This window comes from Nipponia nippon, unplaced genomic scaffold, assembly GCF_047370975.1.
Source record: "Nipponia nippon isolate SJK-2023a ecotype South Korea unplaced genomic scaffold, ASM4737097v1 scaffold_5, whole genome shotgun sequence".
In the NCBI taxonomy this organism is placed as follows: domain Eukaryota; kingdom Metazoa; phylum Chordata; class Aves; order Pelecaniformes; family Threskiornithidae; genus Nipponia; species Nipponia nippon.
In genome coordinates this window covers 41,705,251-41,725,623 of record NW_028262369.1, presented here as the reverse complement: position 1 = coordinate 41,725,623, position 20,373 = coordinate 41,705,251, and the positions used below count along the sequence as shown (strand labels likewise).

The following is a 20,373-nucleotide window of genomic DNA, read 5'->3' as shown; positions in this document are numbered from 1 at the left end:
TTTTTAAGGCAGTCAGTGTGTCAGTTCAGTAGTTTTCCTCTTTAGTGGCACAGAAATTCAGACTTCCACTATAACAGCATTGCTTATTCTTTACTTGGGTGTTGTCAAATGAATTGGAAACAGTGTAGATGTAGGTTATGTCAGGAGAATAAAAGCATCCTTCCCCCAACATAGCCACACACCAAATCCAGTTCTTGACTTGGTTCTGAGACTTTAAAAAAAAAAAAAAAAAGGTAGTTTAAAAGATCTCCTATCACCAAATTTCTTTAGGGCATAAAGGAGATGTCAGCTAAACCTCCAGCTCTTACTCAAAGTTGAAAATCTATCCTCCCAGTGCTCGGAGGAGGGCTGACCTTCCAGTGGGCTGGTGGGGAGCGACTTGCTCAGTGCAACTTTCCTGTTGCTCCTGAGCCAGTCCTTCTCCACGCGGCTCTCTTTCCTGGTGGTCGCACTGTCGCAGGGACCCCTCTTGCATGTCTTCATAATCACAACCTGCTGAGATGTTTTTAGAGCACACTGTCTACCTCCTACCACTGCAACAAAGAATTCCACAGAGGTGCGTGAAAAGCTGTTCTGTTGAGAAAAGTGCTTTCAAGAAAGAAGTCAGCATAATTATAGGACAAACTAGCACTAGGCTGCTGCCTGTCAGCCGAGAGAATTATCGTTTGTGTCAGAGAGATGGAGTAAGGAGGGAAATGGGGGGGAGATAACTGGAGGAGGTAATCTTGGTGACAACTTTGCCAAAAGAGAGTGTGTAGGAGGACAGTGGAGGAAGAGGAGAGTATGGAGGAAGATGCTATTGAACTGAAATAGAGGAAGAAGCCTCAAAAAAGGATGATGAAACTTTCCAGAATCTAAAGAAACAGGAACACTTCATCTTTTCTGTGGGTGCTAATGGGTAGTACCACTCAGTATGCCTGGACCCAGGGAAGGAGCTGATTGTGTACAGAGCCCTGTGGTATTTGGGAAAGGCTAACTGCAGCTAATAAGCACCTAGAATCATGCCCATAATAAATAAGAGTCGTATGTGAGACTGTCTGTCTATGCAGTTCGATGTTAGCCATATGTGGCAGGGAAGCACTACGCAATGAGATTTGTAGGAACATCTATCATAAAGGGTAGAAACAGGCCTTTGCTACAATGGGCTTCTGGGAATAAATTGAGGACAAAACATCATGGAAGACAAGTAAAAATAAGGCAAGTGATACTAATGGGGCTAGGCAGCTTGCGCTGTTCTGAAGTGCTGTGTTATGGTAGAAGTCAGGTATTAAAGGCTGTGCAGGACCTAGGGAAACTGAAGAACTTTAAAAACTATTTACTGTGGTTGGTTGTTTTTTTTTTTTTTTTAATTCTGATTTAACAATTGCTATCTCGGAGCGAAACCCATATACTGTGGCTTACATCTATTGAGTATAGCATGAAAGGGGTATCTGGAATTAGAGAAACAAATATTCTGCAAGATATTTATTATGCAATTTGAAAGTTCACAGTATGGAAGCTTGCATTGTGTATTCTCTAATTCTAGCTGACCAGAAAATATAACAAAGATTGCTTTACTCTGTGTATCAAACTGCATATGTTTAGCCCTTGCTGATGTTTTAATGTTTTACAAAATAAAGTAGGACTTTTAAGAACGGACGATTTTAACCCAGACAGAAGGGCAGGGTTACTACCCTACCTGAAAATGTCTTGTTCCAGCTCATGAGTCCGTTGTTGGTCCTCCCGATTCTGCTTTTGCATTTCTTCTTGCTCTTTTGGAGTGAGAGAGCTAAGGCCATCCAAGAGCCATTTTTCTCGCAAGGCTTTTTTCTGATTGGGAAAAATACAGACAAGTAAGTGTACTTTAAAAGTTACTCTGTTCAATTATTTATTGTATTTGTCTTGATGCCATAGGTGTGATCCACAGTCTTGTGCTGTATCTAGCATAAGGCAATCTGACAGCAGTGAGTGCCACTAAAGAAATACTAAAAAACATTTGTGTTTTGAGATTGACTTAAAACCAAACTCGTTAAGAACAATGTCCCATTTTATTTGTCCACCCAACAAATACATAGAGGATGTCAATTGCTACCTGTAACAGATTAATATTTATAAGTGGATCCAGTGGTGTGTTTGTCCTCAATAAAGCAAAACAGTTTTATCAAAGCGTACATATTAGTTTCATGCAAAAGACCCCAGTCAGAAGTGCTATAGTTTTATTTCAATAGCCCTGACTTCTGGGGCCATGGCATTGCATAAATTCTGGGAGGGGGTATAAAAGGTGAAAAGTTTCTATAAATAAGGTTGTGTAGGGGGAAGAGATCTCTAGGGAGTTAGTGATGCAATGCTATCTCTGGAGTTGACAAGGAACTTGAGTGATTACGGTAGTGAACTCGCATTTCATCTGGTGAGGATGTCTGGGGTAAGAGTGGGACTGGAAAGGTAGAGCACGGGTTGTTGATGTCTAGTTAGTGTTTCAGCAGACCTGCTACATATTTAAAACTGCTGTCATAGGGGCAATCCAGGGCTTGCATATTTAGGCCCTGACCTGTTTAGTGCCTGTGGAGTTCTTTCTGTACAGCAGTGGCTTATAAATGCTGTATTGCATGTGTACAGGTGAGTGGATCTCTCAGCTGTGTTTTCAAGTTGTGAAAAATATGGCTGTATGCACTGATTGCTTCCTGCAGCTGTTTTACAATATGAAAGGTGGCATCTGAAAGTCATCAGAGCTCTCAAAATATTCCTGGTGGAAAAAAAATATTAATGGAGATAAGCTCATATTTGCAGGCTAGAGGTTGTAAACCATGCAACCTTTCTTGCACTCTTTTTACTCCCTTCAGTCTAACTTAGGAATATAAATCCAGTTGCTGCCTTGGGGAAGAAGTGGGAGTCAGGGCTCCTTAGAAAAACTCTTTCAACGGCGGGGAAAAAGCACACATATAAGGTTTTTTAATTAACCATGAATTTTCCTCTTGTAATTTAGATTCCTGGAGCTGTCTGATTTCCATGTTAGGTTTTTTGGTTTTTTCTCCTGTATGGTTTTGTCAGTTGTAGGATGTGGATAAAGATTAAACTGGATTTTGACTACTGCAGCTTTGAGGCAGAGCTGTGCCCAGGACTGGCAAGAAGGCTGCATTAACCTCAGCGCCGCTTGCAGTGGCTGTTGGAGTCCCTGCCTGCATCCTGTGTGTTGAGTCACTTAAACTGTTGCTTCCTACGCTTTTCTGTTTACTGTATACTTTCCATGAGGTTATTACTGAGGCTCAACTAATGGAGGAGGATACACGTAGGACTGATTGCATTTAAATGCAATTTTCAACTTGATGTGTGACATACATGATGTGACAGAAACCGTGGCTAAAACAGGCTTGTTGGGAATTCTGTGGCACTCCATGGTACTTCCCCCCCCCCCCCCCCCCCCCCCCAGAACATAGGAGCGATGTTTACAGTTGCCTTAGCCCTGCGGGACAGTATTCTCTCAGCGCTGGATCCTCGGAAATCTGTGGGAAACAAGGGCCGCTCAAGACTGATGTCCTGAGCCTTGACTCTGGCTGTAGGATTGCTTGGCAGCACTTCCTGGCAGTTGTGTCTTGGGCTCAAATGAAATAATTGCAGATTTTAATAGGCGGGTTTTACCTGATCTGGTAAATGCATGTAGTCTGGTATTGCCATAGCTCTTATTGACCACAAAATACAGTTTTCTCAAGTTGGAGGGAACACAGTTATTAATTCCCTTTCAATCAAGCTGTTTAGGTTTTAATGATAAGTAGGGCTCCTAGAAAAGTGAGATTTTAATGCTGGCTGGATTAGTCTAGCATTGCTGTCTCCAAAAATAAATCTATAATTCCTTGGGAGAATTACAGCGGGGCTGGCACTGTAGGCCTCAGAAACTGGTAACACCCACTGAAATCAACAAAAGCTTAATGTATGTATAGGATTAGGCTGAAAAAAACAAACTCCCTAAATACAGGTATAACACAATAGTGTTATTTTTGTGTTTTCCTAGAATAGTTTGCTGCTGCTTCCAACTAAATGCCATGTAATCTTTTTAATTTAGTTACCCCACTTTTGAAAGAATGATGCATTGCGTAGTTTGGAAACAGCCTTTGAACAACAGTTTCAAGGCTGCTCCGCTGAGGTATTGGCACAAGTCAGTGCAGGGGCAGCTGCTTTGGGGCTGTTGGGTTCTTTCTGCTGTCCAGCATTTCCTTCTGCTGTAAAGCATCTCCAGCTCAGTAGTAGGTTGTGAATATGTTATAGCACTTATATGGAAGTGCTTTCATTTTGCATTAGGCTTGGTACATTAAGGGAAAGGGATACTTATACATTGTGATGTGGTAAGACCCTGGGAATGGCCAGAGTGCTGGAAAGCAACCACTTTCTTTTGTAAATTCATGGTTGCATCAGGAGTACTGTGACAATATTCTGCAAATTCTGTGAATAAATGTCCTACATGTGCTCCAGGTATGACTCCACTGTAATCCTTAACAAGGCTGGACTAACACTGAAAGATTCATCCTTCCCTGGAAGGCACAAGTGTTTTGAGTTCGTGGGTCTTGCTCTCCCAGTGGTATGGCAGTTCACCTTAGAGCATGTTGGGGGAGGCATAAATCATTTTTCGCAGTTTTCGCAGAAGATGTAGTTCAACACTGTTAACTCCTGGAATAAGGAGGTGTGTGACCAGCACCTACAAGGTAGCACTAGTGGAGTTCAGGCATGTCAGAAACCAAAAGCGTAATAAGCTAAACTAGAAAAGCTCATGGAAAGTGCATGCAAATCAGTGCTGACTATGCTTTTCAAGCAACTCTTTCCCTTGTTGCCTCAGTGAGATGGATTCCAGATAGGAGGAAGAACTAGTTGCTGGTGCATCTAGAATTACTTGAGGATGAAATTTCCCTTGTACCCGCACTAGCAGCCCCCATTACCCTTGCAGTTCCATGAAGCCCTGTCCACACAGGTGTCTGTATTTGCTTGCAAGTCCTCTACTTCATGTGGTAGAGGTGCACATGTAGGGAATAAATACTCCTTCTCCAGTATGGCTCTACCAGATAACTAGGACCTGCTATGATACCTCATCTGTCTCTTTCTAGTAAGAAGTTAGCTTGGGGACAGCAAAAAAAGTCATTGGGAAGCCGGAGCAGAGATTCCTGTTTACAAAAAGGAAGTTAAAAAAAAAAAAACAACAAACAAACAAACAAACAAAAAAACCCAAACACCACCAAAAAAGCCCCACAAAACAAAACAACCACCTTTTATTAAACCTGTTGCTAAGGGTTATAAATAGGAATGAAGGACAAAATGAGGAACAGGGTAGTGATATCTGGCTAACAGGAACATCTATATGACAGAGAGATTTACTAACCTGCAATAGTTTCCTAAGGGACAGGTGCAAGTTATGTTGAGTAGGTCATGGAGCTCTGGATTTCACCATGCATAACTGGTAGGAGTATAAATGAGTGAAATCAACCTGGCTCACTAGGGAAATGAGCCCTCAATAAAATTTACAGAAGTGCCTAAACATTTTAAAAGTCTAAATCTGTTTTAAAGTGATTTCTGCACTAGATTCTTGTGTTGACTCCATGGAAATACCTGAATTAGTCTGAAGCATAAATGTTCATTAAAGGACAAAGCTTCTAGGGCATCAAGCAGAGGATGTTCATATAGTAATGCTGCATCTGATATTAGGTGCCTGTCTCAGTATTCAGTTGGAAAAACTAGTCTCCATTTTGGGTGCTCCAAATAGCTAATGATAGGTATGTATTTATACACCATACATATATATATATATATATTTAAATGCATGCTTGATCCCTCTTTGCCAAGTGAATAATTTCCTCTACAGATCCTTGATTCACCTCATGTGCAATATGACTGAGTTTAATTTAAAAACTTTTCTGTATGATACTTCTATGATTTTTCATAGAACAGGCAAATAAATCACATCCTCTGTCCTGTTCCAAAGGAACAGCATTTTGGTAATATTTTTCCAGGAGTGCTTTAGCTTCTGTAAAATTCCATAAAACATCTTCAGAATAAGTGCAAGGTGGGTTTTTGTTTTCTTAACTTTTTAACTTCGTGGTACCTATTAATGTTAGCTGAAGGCGTGTACTAAACCTGTAAGGAAACTGTCCTAGGACTCTGCACACGGCAGTAGTGAGGATAAGCTGGTTGTCTAGAACAGATCAGTTTATCTTTCTTAAAAGAAGGGCAAAAGAGTCGTCATGAATTTATAGGTGTGGAAACTTGAAACATGAATTGCAGTACTCCATGTAACCATGTACTAAGATGGAGGAAGGCGGTCACATGTTTGCTCCTCATTAGTTACAGGACTTAGAAAAGATATTCCCCTCTCTTTTAGGCAAGAAGTTACACAATTGGTCAAGCTTGTCCTTATGGTCACTACCTTCCAACAAAACCTACGCACGGGTGACTTTTGCATTGGCTTGCCTGGCCCAGTGAATTAGTTTATCATAACTTCTCATTTTTTTGGCTTGACACAAAAGAAGAGGGTGGATGAAACCCAGGATCAGGTGTCTATTTTGAAGAGGGATCTCTTTTAAATACGCTTCTCCCACATTTGCTCAAGGAGACACGCCATGCTCCTGGTATTCATTAAACATCTCTTTCTTGAAACTGTTTATCTACTCACATGATTAAAAGGGTATGTAAAATACCAAGTCTTGCATATTTTGAGAAGCATAGATTTTTGTCTCATCTCCCTAAGTGACATGTACTGCCAAACTGCAATAGACGTTTAAAGAGCGGTGGTGTTGGGTAGAAATTGCTGCAATTTCAAGTACCTACAGAGGTGGATCTTTTGGTTTCTTAGTAATTTGGACTTTGTAATCCTGAGTTTACCAGGCCATATTTCAGGACAATATTTGCAGCATTTATGCTTTTTTTTTTAAATATCCAAAGAAACAGCAGTATTTTACCAAAGATTCATTAAACAAGCTGACAAAAGGCTATAGCCAAATAAAAATAGGCTGCTTTTTTTTTTTTCTAGAAGAAAGCGCAATTAGACCTCATGATTGTACTGCACCCTGTACCAAGTGAGGTTGCTGTAGTGGAATTAAGGAGTGAACACACCCAGTCTGAAATGTGAGGCTTAATTTTCAGCTGTGAGTTATTCCTGGTTATGATCTCATTTTATGCCATGAAAGTGATCAAATAACATTAGCTCCTGAGTGTAATTTTTTTTCCAAAGGGTGATGCTTATTAAAGTCAAATGGAGTCCTGGCAAGACTCCGAAAAGCTGTGAAAATTTGACAGTAAAAGCACGACTTAAATGCATGAAGATTTGCCTTCCAAAATCTAAAACCTTTATTCAAGCTGAACAACTTAAGGCTATCTCTAGTTACATAAATCCAACACTTACCTTTAAATGTTGGTGTTTCATTTTTTCCTCTTCCACTTTCAGACGTTTCTGTGTAATTTCTTCTTGCAGTTTTCTTTTGTCCTACAAATTAAGAAAACAATAAAACTTTGTTTAGAGAAATTACTTGTTGCTAAAAAAATTGTTGTTCAGTAGGGTGAAATCAACCCATGCAAACAAAGCCTTATTTTAAAGCTTATATGGCGCTCAGGCAGTGCATAATTCTTAGCAGCAACAGCTCACATGTCCTATGCAGGTATGGTTTCCGTTACTCTTTCTCTGAAGTATGTTTGAATGTGTTAATGACCACAAAGCAGGGATGATCCGAATTAAAAATAATTTACCGTTGGGAAGGGCAGGGGAAGAAAACAGGAAGAAATAACATTTGAGCACAATTGCACATGCAAAAAGAGGTTAGAAATGGGTCGTGACCAAAATTCCAAAGGCAGCCCACACATCAGTTAGGAGAGGAAAGAGTCTGCATGGTCTACACTGTGCAGCTGTGGTACATCACTAATGAAATGGGCTGTTGGTGAATCCAGCACTGAGCTTATGTATCTTGTGGCTAATAGCTGGAATAAACAGGAATAAATAAAAACATAGAAATCTATTTCATGAGTTGAGTAGTGGTGAAGATGAATACGGAGAACTGTAGTATCCTTCATATATCTTGTTGTTACCTCTAAATTTAAAAAAATGTTTTTTGTTTGTGAAAAGGCTGTTTTCATGGTTGCTGAACTTCAGAAGGAAAAAGCTCAAGCAGTACTGATCTACCATAGTGCCACCTTCATCCTTCTTGCTACAAATTATAGAAAAAAGGAAATAGGTGAGCAGTCTCTGAACGCTGGCAACACTTGAGCCTCTTGTGTCTTTGGATAGCTGCTGTTGTGTGGAGGATTCTTGTGGCTCCTCTGTATGAGGCCAAACGCTGATTTAGTACCTGGTGTCCTCAGCAGCCAGTGGGAAAGGAATCATGCCAAAGGAAGCTAACTTTTACTCTTACAAGCTGTATTAATAGGCTATTCTCTTGGTCAGCCTTAATGCTATAAAATCCTGTTATTGGACATGGCAACTTTTGCACTTGTTTCTTGGTATGTTTTAGGGAAGTGAATTAAATCATCTGCTGTCCTGTGCAGACGCGTTTGCTGACTGGAGGCTAATCCCCCTTTCCTTTCAATTAGAACAGATTACTGATAGGTTTTTTTTTAACAGTCTGTTTTCAGATGAGTATGGTTTAGGAAGGAGTTAAGTTCCTCGCAAACATAGGAAGAGACTTGCCCTTTCAGCTCACCTGAGCAGCCAGCTGTGTGTAGGAGAGTAGAAAGTCAGTAAGAAGGAAGTGCTGGGCATAAGGCTGGGAGTTGTTCTCCACTGTTTCCCTGGGATCTGGGATTTGGAGACAGGAAGAGCCGTAGTGTGATTCGGCCAAGAACTTCACTGTTACTGGAAATTAGAAATTAGCCGTGGGGCCACAGCCTAGAGGGACGCTTTGTTGAAAGATAGGAAGTAGAAGAAACCACGTAGCCTTGTGGAGATTGAGGGCAGGACTGCAGGCTGCCCAAGCACAACTGATGGTATGCTGTGGTTTAGTAGATGAATGAGTGTCAGTGATCTCTTTTCTCTTGCAGTCTGTAAAGTGCAGTAGCCATCTATAAACACCATCTGTACTTTACAATTTTTCCTTGATGGTGTTAAGTCTGCCTCTTTAATACACAGAGCAGGTAGGGATCTTGCCTCAAGATACATGCTACTTTCATCTCTGTAGTGGTTTTGAGTCATGCTTTTTAATACAGTTAACAAAGCTACTGATTTAGGATTGCTACAATATGTATTTTTTCTGCAATGTCCCTTTTTAGAGACTTTATCCAAGAGCTGCTATGCTGGATTTTACTCAGCCAGTTCTGATTTTGGAGACATAGCATCTGGTCTTTGACCTTCACACCTTTTATATTTAGGAAAGATTCCTGATCTCATTGTATAAATGGCCTTTAAATAACGCATCATTAGATGACCAAAGGGTGACAAGAGCTTGTGTTTACAGATTGTTACAATTCTTGAGGAAACCGCTTTTTCTCTTTGCTGAAGTTCTGGATAAGATTCTTAGCCAGAGAATGAACTTTTACTTCGTTTATGCTATTAAAAATACTCTAAGTCAATTTAAATATTATTTTTATACCAGTGGAGATGTGTACTGAGAGTTTGGGCAGTCTGAAATGAGAAGCAATACACAAAGATACTGTGCAGAAAGAAGTCAGAGTGCAAAGGCACAAATAGCTGCATTTTAAAATAACTGTGTAATAAGGAACTATTCAGTAATGAAACTTTTTCCTGTTGATCTTGTTAGAGGTCTGTGTTTCTTTTGCATACCATATTTTTTTCTCTTGAAGTTTTCTACTTGTATCCTTTGTTGGTCTAGCATGTTTTAATTTCACTGGTTGGTAATAAGCATCCATTATACAATTATCCAGATTAAATGGGTTGAAATAGATTGTCTTTTGTACATCTAGTCAAAGAAAGCTGAAAGTCTAATGCCAGAAGCTAAATTCAAGGAAGATGTATGAGGAATCTTTTTGAGCCTTGTGTTGCCAGAATAATTTTTAAAACCTGTTAGGACACTTCCTACAGTGTATTCTGCTACGCTTTGTCTGCAAATCATGTCTTGCTGTACAAAGCTTGGACTATATGTGTAATGGAATAAATGTTTATTCCTAGATAGCTAAGAGACCCATGCTTCTACTAAACTTCATACTCTGCCCCTGTAGATAATCAGGTTGCTGGCAGAAGTCCTTTAATCCTCTCTTACTATGCCCTTGCTAATGTGGGCAAGATTTGCTTTTTATGAAAGAACACCTTCATCCCTTCCTCTCTGTTATGCACCAGTGCAAGGTGAGACTTGAGCCTTGGTCCTAATTTTCACTCCTACTGAAACATGTAGGAATCTTTGCTGACTTTTGAGCATAGAAAAGAATCACGTTCTAAATTGGATCTATGTGAAAGGCAGGGAAACACATCTATGGAGCAGTGTCTTGCTAGGTATCGTGTGTGCCAAGTCCATTAGTTTGTCAGTGGTCCACAGTGGTGCCAATATTGGTCTGTTTGGTCCCATGGAAAATACCATGTACTGTCAAGGTCAATGGAGCAGCTAATCTTTTAGGTGATGTATTTTTGTTTTCATATAATTTTCCAGACGTAGCGCTTGGTTATTGAGGGGTCTTATCTGGAGGCATGGACATTTTAGTCTGATGGCATGAGACTGCAGAAATGTCATAATTCAAATCTTTAATCATAATTCAAATCTTCTATCATTTTTGTTTTCCCATAGAATGGAGGATTTGATGAGAGAGGATTAAGCCTAAGGTTGTTCTTTGACTGTTATGTCTTAACGTATTGAGATAAACCAACACTAAAGCTTTTGTATTTTAAGATATGACAGTCTCTCTAACAAAATGGTTGCATTTTATTTACTTGTTGTATTCTATATATACCAGCAGCAGGTGGAAGCTATATAACAGAGAAAAATGGTTCCTTTTCAGAGCCATGGGGGCATCGAGATCTTAAAAAAAAAAAAAAAAAAAATAATAATAATAATAGGGTTTTCCTTTTTGCTTTGCTACATAGAAAAGATATGAAAAAGAATTTGAAAACCCCTAGTGGCTCTGTGAGAGCCAGATGCTGTAAAAGAGCCAGGCATTTAACAACAGAAACCAATCAGGTTTTAGTGCAAGTGTCGTTGTTTATTGCTCTGAGTGCCCCTTGCTCTACCCTCTGTTACGTTCTTTACAACATACACCTTGTAGGTAGCACTTGAAATTCCCAGGTATGTTGCTTGGGACAAACCTTCCCAGAGCCACTGAGTAACTCACAATTCTAATTGTAATGTGTTGTTTTCTTGGACAGCTTGTATTGCAGATTCTTAAACATGATGATAACTTCACCTTATTTAGGCTCCTTCGTTTCTGCAGTGCATTATAACAAATACACTGAGTGTTTCAATTAAATGCTCTCAATTGATGAAAGCAGAGAGCAAATAGTTCCTTTATGCAGCAAGTGTAATAAATGAAGCCATGGCCAGAACCCAAATATGATTTCCTATTTCCTGTAATGCAAGACACTGGAAGCTGTTACAGTTTCTTAAAAAAACCACTTCTCCAGTATTTATCTGGAGGCGAAGACGCAGCCAGAGGATGCTGACCCTAGTACGTTCATAGGAGTCCTCGTGAGGCAAGCGTGCTGCCCCATTCCTCCTGCCAGATACCAGGAAGTATAAAACATTGCAAGGCCCGGACTTCCCTGGAGCGCCAAAACATTTCTTATCTTTTGAGCCCATTCGCTAGAGACAAAGTCCAGGTTATGAGTCGGGTTCAAACACCATTACAGTTAAACAAAGGAACATACTCTAAACCCTCTAAAACATTTCAATTTACCATATTGTGGGCTTGAGTCAGGTCTCAAGTAAATACGATAAATGGGCCTGTTGGCTTTTATCAAGTGTCATAATTAAAACCCAAACAAATTAACCCCCAACCTATTCAACTCCTGTAGATTTCCAGTTATGCCTTCTCACATTTATTTTGATTCCAATAAGGTATTTTTTAATTCTGCTCACCAGTTATTCAGCCAGCAGTGTTTGTTTCAAAACTAGTCTATCATGCTAAGAGTGAGAAAAATACCTTTGTTCCCATTATTTGTTTTTAAAGATTGCCTGTGACAGTGAGTGGTCCTTCTGCAGTTTTCCTTTCATCCCAAAGGGCCAAATTTTGTTTCAGTTTAATTCTTTTGTAACTGAATAGGTTTCAGTGGAGATCAAATCAGAGAATTTGGATTCAGCCATTTTTGTTACATCAGGTTATATTCTTTTAAAAAAATAACTCAGTAGTTCCTTTAAAACACTAAATCTTTTGAATCAGATTTCCCTTTAGAAGAGAAACTGAAAATGTTTTCTAACATCTTCAGCATAAACTTTACCGAGTCTTTCTTTTTTTTTCCTCCTCTGAAAACCGACAGGTAGGAATTTGCTTAATCCAAGCTTGTCCTTTTTTACTTTTCAGACAGCAATATTTATGATAGATCACCAATAATTCAGAAATTGTATTTAGCCCCACAACGCAAAACCAAAAATCTTTCATCTCTCAGTTTTGTTGTGAAATGGGAAAATTGATTTGTTCTGGAATTCTCTAGCTGCCTTTTGACCTGCTGTCCTTCAGGCAAACATTCAGTTGTGATGATAGTAATATGTATTTTAGACTGTCCAGTAGTGATTTGCACACATACTTTCACTGCTTTGAATTTAATTTGAAAGTGCAATACAACCCCTACTAAAGTCAGTACAGGCAACTTTGCTGTCTTAAAGCAATAGCTTATAAACCAGAATTAAAAAGTAATAATTTCAGGCAGACATAAGTCTCTTTCTTTTTCCATCCTGGGATAAATCATTCTTCAGAAAACACACAGTAGCTCATTAACACAATGCTACTTCTAAGCCTTTTTTTTTTTTTTTTAATAGCGAGTTATAACTATAAGCACTTACTGTTATGGCCTGGAATCTTTCTTTCAGCAATTCGGCTTCCTCCATTCTAGAAATCAAAAACAGACAAGTAGTGAAGGAAAACAGAATGAGACCATAAGCAAAAAGCCTCCTGGTGGGGCTACAAAAAAAGCTGAGGTGATTTGATCCAATTCCAGAGCAGAGAGAAGGCAAAATTTTTGACTTGTCAGGAGAGTCCCTGAACAGATGAGCAGATCAGTCCAGACAGACACATGTAATGAGGGTGTGTAGAAGAGGCAGACGTGGAGGGTGCTGGCATGAGTTGACTGACAAGTTGGAACAGTGGAGCACAAGCCCTTTTCCTTCAGAAGCTGCCAACTCTTTGTTTTAATGTGCTCAGTTAGCGTGCCATTGCTTCTTTAACTGTTAAATGCCCAAAACAGAATCCTCCAGGACCATGGTAGAAGTAAACTTTTATTATGTTCCTATTTCTCTTTCTTCCCTTTGTATATGCTTCTGGTCGTAAACAGATATTTTGCACTTATTGAAGTGTTCCTATTTCTCATGAAACTTATTTCACCTGTGTGTTTTAACCTGTTGTAATGTTAGCACTGTAGACGGAGTGTTTTTTCGTTTGTTTTTGTTTTTTTTTTTTTTTTTTTTGAGACAGCAGTTTTAATTTAGTTTCCTAGATGAAATTTTTAGAGAAGCCGTATTCACAGCTGGAAGAATGTTTTAGAACTGCTAACCTAAAGTAAAATAAACTTTAAGCAATCAGGTCTGTCATTGAGTGCCAGTGTTAATCTGTGCAATTACTGGTCAGCTATCTGGGACTCAGGGGAAGCTTTGTCTAAGTAAGGATTTCAGGATCATCATTTCAGTGTTACCAAGATGAGTCTAAAATGCCAGTGGCTCTCACGCTGGATTTACATTCAGCTGACTTGAAGGGTTTTTTGCTGTGGACTTCTGCTGAAAACAGCATTATGCTCCTTAAGGGATGCCGTACGTTTTGACCTTTCCAATTACACGAGTGGGAGTCAGCCTTCCAAAATCAATCTAGGAAACTTGCAAAAGAAGTGGAACTGCCTCTAGTAAAATCCTGTGGTGGAAAAAATTGTAAGCAAGATAAAGCTGAATTCAAACAGCATAAAGATGTAATGTGAATCTGGAATCCCTTTGTTACCCTCAGTATCATGTAACTTAAGTCTTTGTAAGGACACCAACAGGAGAGTCAGTCAGCACGTTTGGGTTTTTTTTCCTGCTAATTCATTGAGATGACTAAACTCAGCAGGATTTGGTGAGGGGTTTTACTTTACTTGTGATTACGGTGACCTGAATCTTCGTGGAAAATCAGGCTCATTACTAGCAAATTCTAAGATGTTACAGAATTGAACACTTGATGGTGAAGTTACATCCTCATAATTCAATATGAATCAATATTTAATTTCCATTTCCACCTTTCTAGTATGTCATCGCTCATCCATATACACAAGCAGACTATCCCCCTCCACACTGGGATTAAGGATGCATTAACGTTTTGTTTATACTGTGATCCACCCTGAGGTTCTGTTCAAACTTGCAAAGACCCCATGTTTTATTCTCCAGTGAAGATTTTTTTTTTAATATTAATATATGCCTCATTTGATCAGCATCCAAAATTAAAAAAATTACCACATAAAAGCAAATGTGAAGTTCAAAGACAAGTGTGCTGAGGTATATCAAGAGACAGATTTCATGGGAATTTAAATGTGTTCAGTTTATGGATTTGACAAAAAGTTCAACCACCCCACTGAATTAAATATATTCTTGCTGCAGAAGCCAATAGAGAGACGGTCTTTCTGTTTAATCTTTCATAAGTTAGTATAGCCTGCCTTATTATGTTTTGACAAAAACCCCAAACTTATTACATCTTTGTCTTCTGCGAAGTTAATCTTAAAATTTAAGTGTGTATGTGAACTTCAAAATGTTTAAAAGTATTTAAAGCAGCAAAGGATTACATCAGAAATAAGGAAGTTTCTTTTGGGCCAGAATCTGTACTCTGATATAAATGGGATTCCATTCTCAATGGGTGGAGAAATTAGATCAGTATTTCATGTTCAAATCAGAATAAATGGGATTGCATTGTTTTGAATTTTTATGATCTGAAATATTTTCCTTACTTTATGCTCCAAAATTATTTAAATGCTTTTAAAAACCTTACTTGTGGATATTATATATTTACAGACCAGAAAAGTATTTAATATGTCTTTTCCTAATCTGAACTCCCAGATTTTGAAGTAACCTGAAGATAATTTCTAAAATGTTGCTTACCTTCTTAAGTGACCATTATTAAGAAAGTATTTACAGCCCACTTTAAAAATTTTAAATTGTTTAAATCATATATATCCCCTTGCGAGGCAGGATTTGTTGTTCAGTCAATAGGTTGTTTTCCAGTTGCCTTAATCCTATTCTAAATGGGATTTATGTGCAAGAGAAGAAATGGACCAGCTGTCATTTTGTCTGCCCCTTAAGCCTGCTTCACCAATAGGAGTATCCACAGTGTTATAGGTTAGATCAGTGAATCTGAACAGCTGTATTTTCAGTCTGCAGGATTCTTGGAACAAGGTTTTTCAGAACTTGCCTGCCAAAAATGTATCCAGAGAAAACTCTCTACCTATTCTGCAAGTTTAAGCCAAAAAAAAAAACCAAAAACAAAACCCCAAAACCAAGAAAAACCATATCTTTTGGAAGGATAATGTGTTTGCCTGTGTTTCTGTAACTGACAACTGTATACATTTCTTTTGGTAGAACAGATTCTCTGAGTTATGCAGAAAATGTTTGTTGTATCACATGATGAGTCATACAGGTTGGATTTTCTTGGCTTCACTTCTTCCCGTTGTTCATTTCCATTTTGCACTGGGTACCTAATGTAGGGGTAATAATGAGAATCTAAAGCACAAGGTGAAACAGTGGCATTATGAAGTCTTAAAGAAAAATGGATGAGAATTTAGAAGAATGCAATATCCTGAACCAAAATCTAGAAGTGGCACCACAGAAGCACTTCCACAGCTGGAAATGCAAGTTTCGTTGTCTGTTTCTGGAGCAAAGTCTGAGTACTGGCGTAGAGAAATCCTGTCACTTCAGAATTGTAGCGGCTGTCCCTGGCCATACTCTACAAACAAAACCATCCTCAGTTCTACTCTTACTCATAGCACTGGGATTTCTTTTGAAACAAATCATTAACCTAAGGTAATACATGTACAATGAGTTATAGATTATTGCAGTACCAAACAGTTGCTTCTAAGAAGAAATGTATCATTAAAGGTAAGGAGCAAGAAGCTTTCACTTTTTGAAAAAGTGAGTTTGAAGTGAATGGAATTGATCAGATTGTTATCAGTTGAAAACATAGCCTATATTTGCTGGAAAGAGGGATTACTGAGTTCATGAATCACCATTTTGTGCATCTTAACTAGTCTGATTATTTTGCTTTGTGATGACCTGCCTTCTGTAGCTGTGTTTGAAACAGGAAAAGGGTGTTTTGGACTTGGTATCAGAGTGAATTTTATATTTTTACAGTGAGCAAATGTACTGCCACTATGCATCTGTCTGCATGTAGCCTTGAATCTCTGACAGCAGAGGAATGGAGAGAAGATAAATTTTATTGAAGGTCCCTCATTGAAAATGTCTACTGCAGTGTCCTGTCAATTGACCCAAAGGTCTGGTGTCTGGGATGCCTCAGCTGATTGAGAAATGGTCTCTTTTCCAACCAAGAATTTGCATTTTAAAGATGAAAAATTAGACAGAAAGAGAAATTTGAAGAACTAAAAACTTTTGTTTATTCCAGATGAAATGCATACAAATAGACAAACGAAAGCCTTTGGGCAGTTGCTCCCCAAACTTTTTTTTTAGAGACTTTCTCTTCAGCTGTATGTTATTTCCCAAAAGAAACAAGGTTTGTTTGTCTCCCTGAAAGGTTGGTTTTGAAGGCCGTTTCCACCATTAGTCTGCAAAGTACTTCCAGCTGTTTCAGTCAACAGTGCATTAATGTTGCACAATAAGCAGCAAACCGCTTTTGCCTATGATACATCCAGCTAAGGAACTCTTCTGGGGTTCATCATGGTGCTATTTTTTTGGCTAAAAAGCTTAAGATGGTCACACTTCTCAGAGATGGAAATCTTAGCAGTAAATAAAAAGCTTGAAGTCAAGGGAAAGAATACTAGCCAGAAGCAACACCTATCACATTAAATTTATTTTACTTTAACCTGATTTTTTTCATATTATAAATAATATATTTTCATGTATCCATCAAGTCATAAATTCCAAGCTAAACTGGAAGGTGTTTCATGGAAAAACGTGTGTGTTAATAACAGGGGAAAAAAGCTTTAAAGTGAGGATAACCTAGAGAAATGAAGTTAAAAACTAGCCCCAGAATATAATTTTATATACATGAATTTGTGTATATATGCAAATATATATTCTACATATAAAAATAATTATTAGTAATTAGTAAAGACATTAAGTATCTTTATGGGTACTTGTACATGTTTAAATACTGCATCTAGGGGTACGTATAACTACCAGACTAGTTGTGTGTAGCATGTCTATGGTAGACTTTCTCATTGCTTGTTTTCCTTGTGGCTCATACATCTATAGCTTTCTAGCCTCTCAGTTTCTGTTGGTCACTAAATCTTTAATCTAATGACCTCTTTAGCATGTGGGATTGCCTGACCCTTATCAGATCAATAAAATTTAACATGCTTTCTTTTATACTTTAGTCAGACTCCAGATTATATTAGCCAGTATGCTTAAAGATATGTGATAAATCGGGGTGGGGGGGCGAGAAAAAAAGCCTTATTGTCCCTTCATCAAATTATACAATGTTAGAAATTATTAAAAAAATGTGTACATTTTTAGGATCTTAGAGGAAGTTCATAACAAAACCTCTGCCAGCTCTTAGGAGGGATTAAAATTTTGCCTTGAAGGCCAATTTTTGAGAAGTAATTCCCTACTAGGCAGGTCTCTCAACATGATGAATTTCTTGCGTTCTCTCACTGAAGCAAAACAATATCTGAGTATCTCAGTTTTATACAGTTTTATGAAGCTAAATTCTACCTTCTTTACTTGTTTGAGTAGACAAATTCCTCCCTGAATCTCTGGGAGGAAAAGCCTTGAACTATTATGTTTCTGTTGGTACAACTCCCTTCCTGTTGCTATTCATAAGTATGAATATATTAAGTTTTAAAAATCAAACTGAAGAAACAGCTGTTGGTCATTGCCTTCAATTGTTTTAAAAACATTGATTATTTTAGTAATATTTTATAATAAATCTGCTTGTCAGATATCTTTCAATATTATAGAGAAGTTTTAGAATGCAGCACAGGCCCTGCGGTCTCTTCCGTGGTAGGTGTGTATATAACATGCACAGTGCAGCCTAGCTATAAATGCTATTGTGCTAAAAACAGATCATCTTGCCCCCATTTTCTAAAATTACACAGTGAACTTTGTCAAAGCATTGATTATTTTTTAATCAGTTAAACATGTTTTTTGTAGCCTTTTTCATGTTCCCAGACACTTGTCAATTCTTGGCCTCATGTATTTTGGAAATGGTTTGTGAAACTCTGAACGTGGGAGGCTTTCCAAAGCAGCTTTAACAAACTCTGTTGTCTCTCATTTAAAAATAACACTTCAGTGAATAGTTTAAGTGTAATTACTGTGGTGATATTAAATGCGAGATTCTTAACAGAATGTGTTCAGGTGCCTAGATAAGTGATAGGATTGTGTTTGTTTTTGTTTTTTTTTTTTTTTTTTAAATATAGACTGAAATAAATAAAACCCCAAAGAGTCTGAAATACTCAGGATCAGAGCCTTAAACATGTTGTGGAATGCATTGCTTGCAACCCAGCATTTTCCAGCTGCTGCAGATACACACTTCTAAGAATAGTGCAGAGTTTTAAATCCTACCCAGCCAACTGCGTGGGGAATTTTTAGTAGGGCTCTCAGAACGAGCTTTAGTTGTTGCATAGTTTGGTTGTGTTTCATTAAGCGAAACCAAATACCCCATAACCAGGGCCAAATCCTGGGGAAAGTAACAAAACCCACATGGGTAGTGTGCTGTCCGTAGTAAGGTAAACTGCATGACATCATAGTCTTCTGATTCTTGTTTTCTGATGCTCTCGGAGAACACAAAGAGAACAATAGTGGTGTTTGGGTCTAATAGGCCTCAGTAGGAATGCAGAACAAAATTAGGGCCTTGCAGACATATTTTTTTGTGAACACTTAGTGCCAGGTGTGATTTCTCTGAGTACGAGTGCTGCTGGTGGAAGCCTTGAAAGTATAGGTGATTTGGACTAGAAGACACAGCTGAAGTAGGAATCCCTTAGGAGAAAATCTTTCTTCTGGAGCTGGGTGGGGGGACGGTGCAGAAGAGGCAGAGACTGGAGGTGGTGAAGCCACTCAGCAAGTTCCCCTAATGATCAGCCTCTTGTTTGCAGGCTGAAGAATGGAAGCTGTGTAGGTTACATCAGCTGATTCCCATCTCCTGAGGCATGGGCTGAGCCCTTGCCCTGCTCCCCTGGGAAGCTGCCTAAGGAGCCTGTGCCTGTAGCAAGTTCTACCCTGAGCACTGGAGCTCAGGTGTTCTGCAAGATGGGATGAACCTTATCTGATAGCTCTCAGCAGAGCAAAGAGAAATTACTGCTCTCTCCACCCACACTCCCAGCCACATTTTCCAGCCACTTCCCTTCCTCTGATTACTCTGTGAACCAATTGAATTTGCTAATCTGTCAGGAAAGTAATAAAAAAACAAACAAACAAAAACCAAAACACAAACCCCAAAAAACCAAACCAAACCTAAACCGCCAAATCCATGAGTGTCCGCTATGCCAGTGAGCTGAATATGTTCAATGGGAGATGACAGGAGCAGTAGCATTAGGGAGTAAGAAGGAATGGGATTCTGGCTGGGAGATGAGCAGCGAGAGAAGATGGAGGAAATGTGCCTTTTCTGGCAGCAGTGAGTTGCTAGGTGAACTCTTTCATCTTGCAGGCCTCAGGCTTACCTTACCACAGTGGTCCAGGGACCACAAGAGACCTTATACTGATGTGTATAATAAGCATGTATGCTTAGCTATTTTTCTGAAACTTGAAACTGTTGTGAAAACATGACTTCAGACTCTGGCAATCCTTCCTGTGCTTCCAGATACTCAGTATCCTGCGCTGTGGGTGGGCAAAAAATATCCCACATACAATTTGTTTTGCATAAGGCTTTCCAAGTATTAATGGAAAAAAAATACGTAATAAGATTATGCAAAACTTTATTGTTAGCAGAGCTGATAAGAATATTTATGGCAGATAACTCTTGTTGCAAATACAGGCCTATTTTCTTCAGTGAAGAGGACCTATTTTTTTGCTGAGGAGTTTGTTATTTGGGAGCAGTGGCTGAGAAAAACTTGTCAGTCATTCAAACTGTTAACTTCAGCTGTCCCCTGTTCGTTTGCAGTGCTGGGTAGGTCATCTGAATAACACGGGGACTCTGACTGAACGGCTGACGCCTGCCACG

General features: G+C 38.8%; 1 protein-coding gene across 1 annotated transcript in view; it reads right to left on the bottom strand.

Annotated features, from left to right (window-relative positions):
• Positions 1-20,373, bottom strand: part of PALMD (palmdelphin) — a 55,711-nt gene that overhangs the window by 15,129 nt on the left and 20,209 nt on the right. Inside the window, exons 2-4 of the mRNA XM_009468277.2 lie at positions 12,882-12,927; positions 7,358-7,438; positions 1,679-1,809 (exon numbers count right to left, since the gene is read on the bottom strand). Of these exons, the coding sequence (XP_009466552.2) occupies positions 1,679-1,809; positions 7,358-7,438; positions 12,882-12,927 (258 nt within the window). The remainder of the gene's footprint in view (positions 1-1,678; positions 1,810-7,357; positions 7,439-12,881; positions 12,928-20,373) is intronic.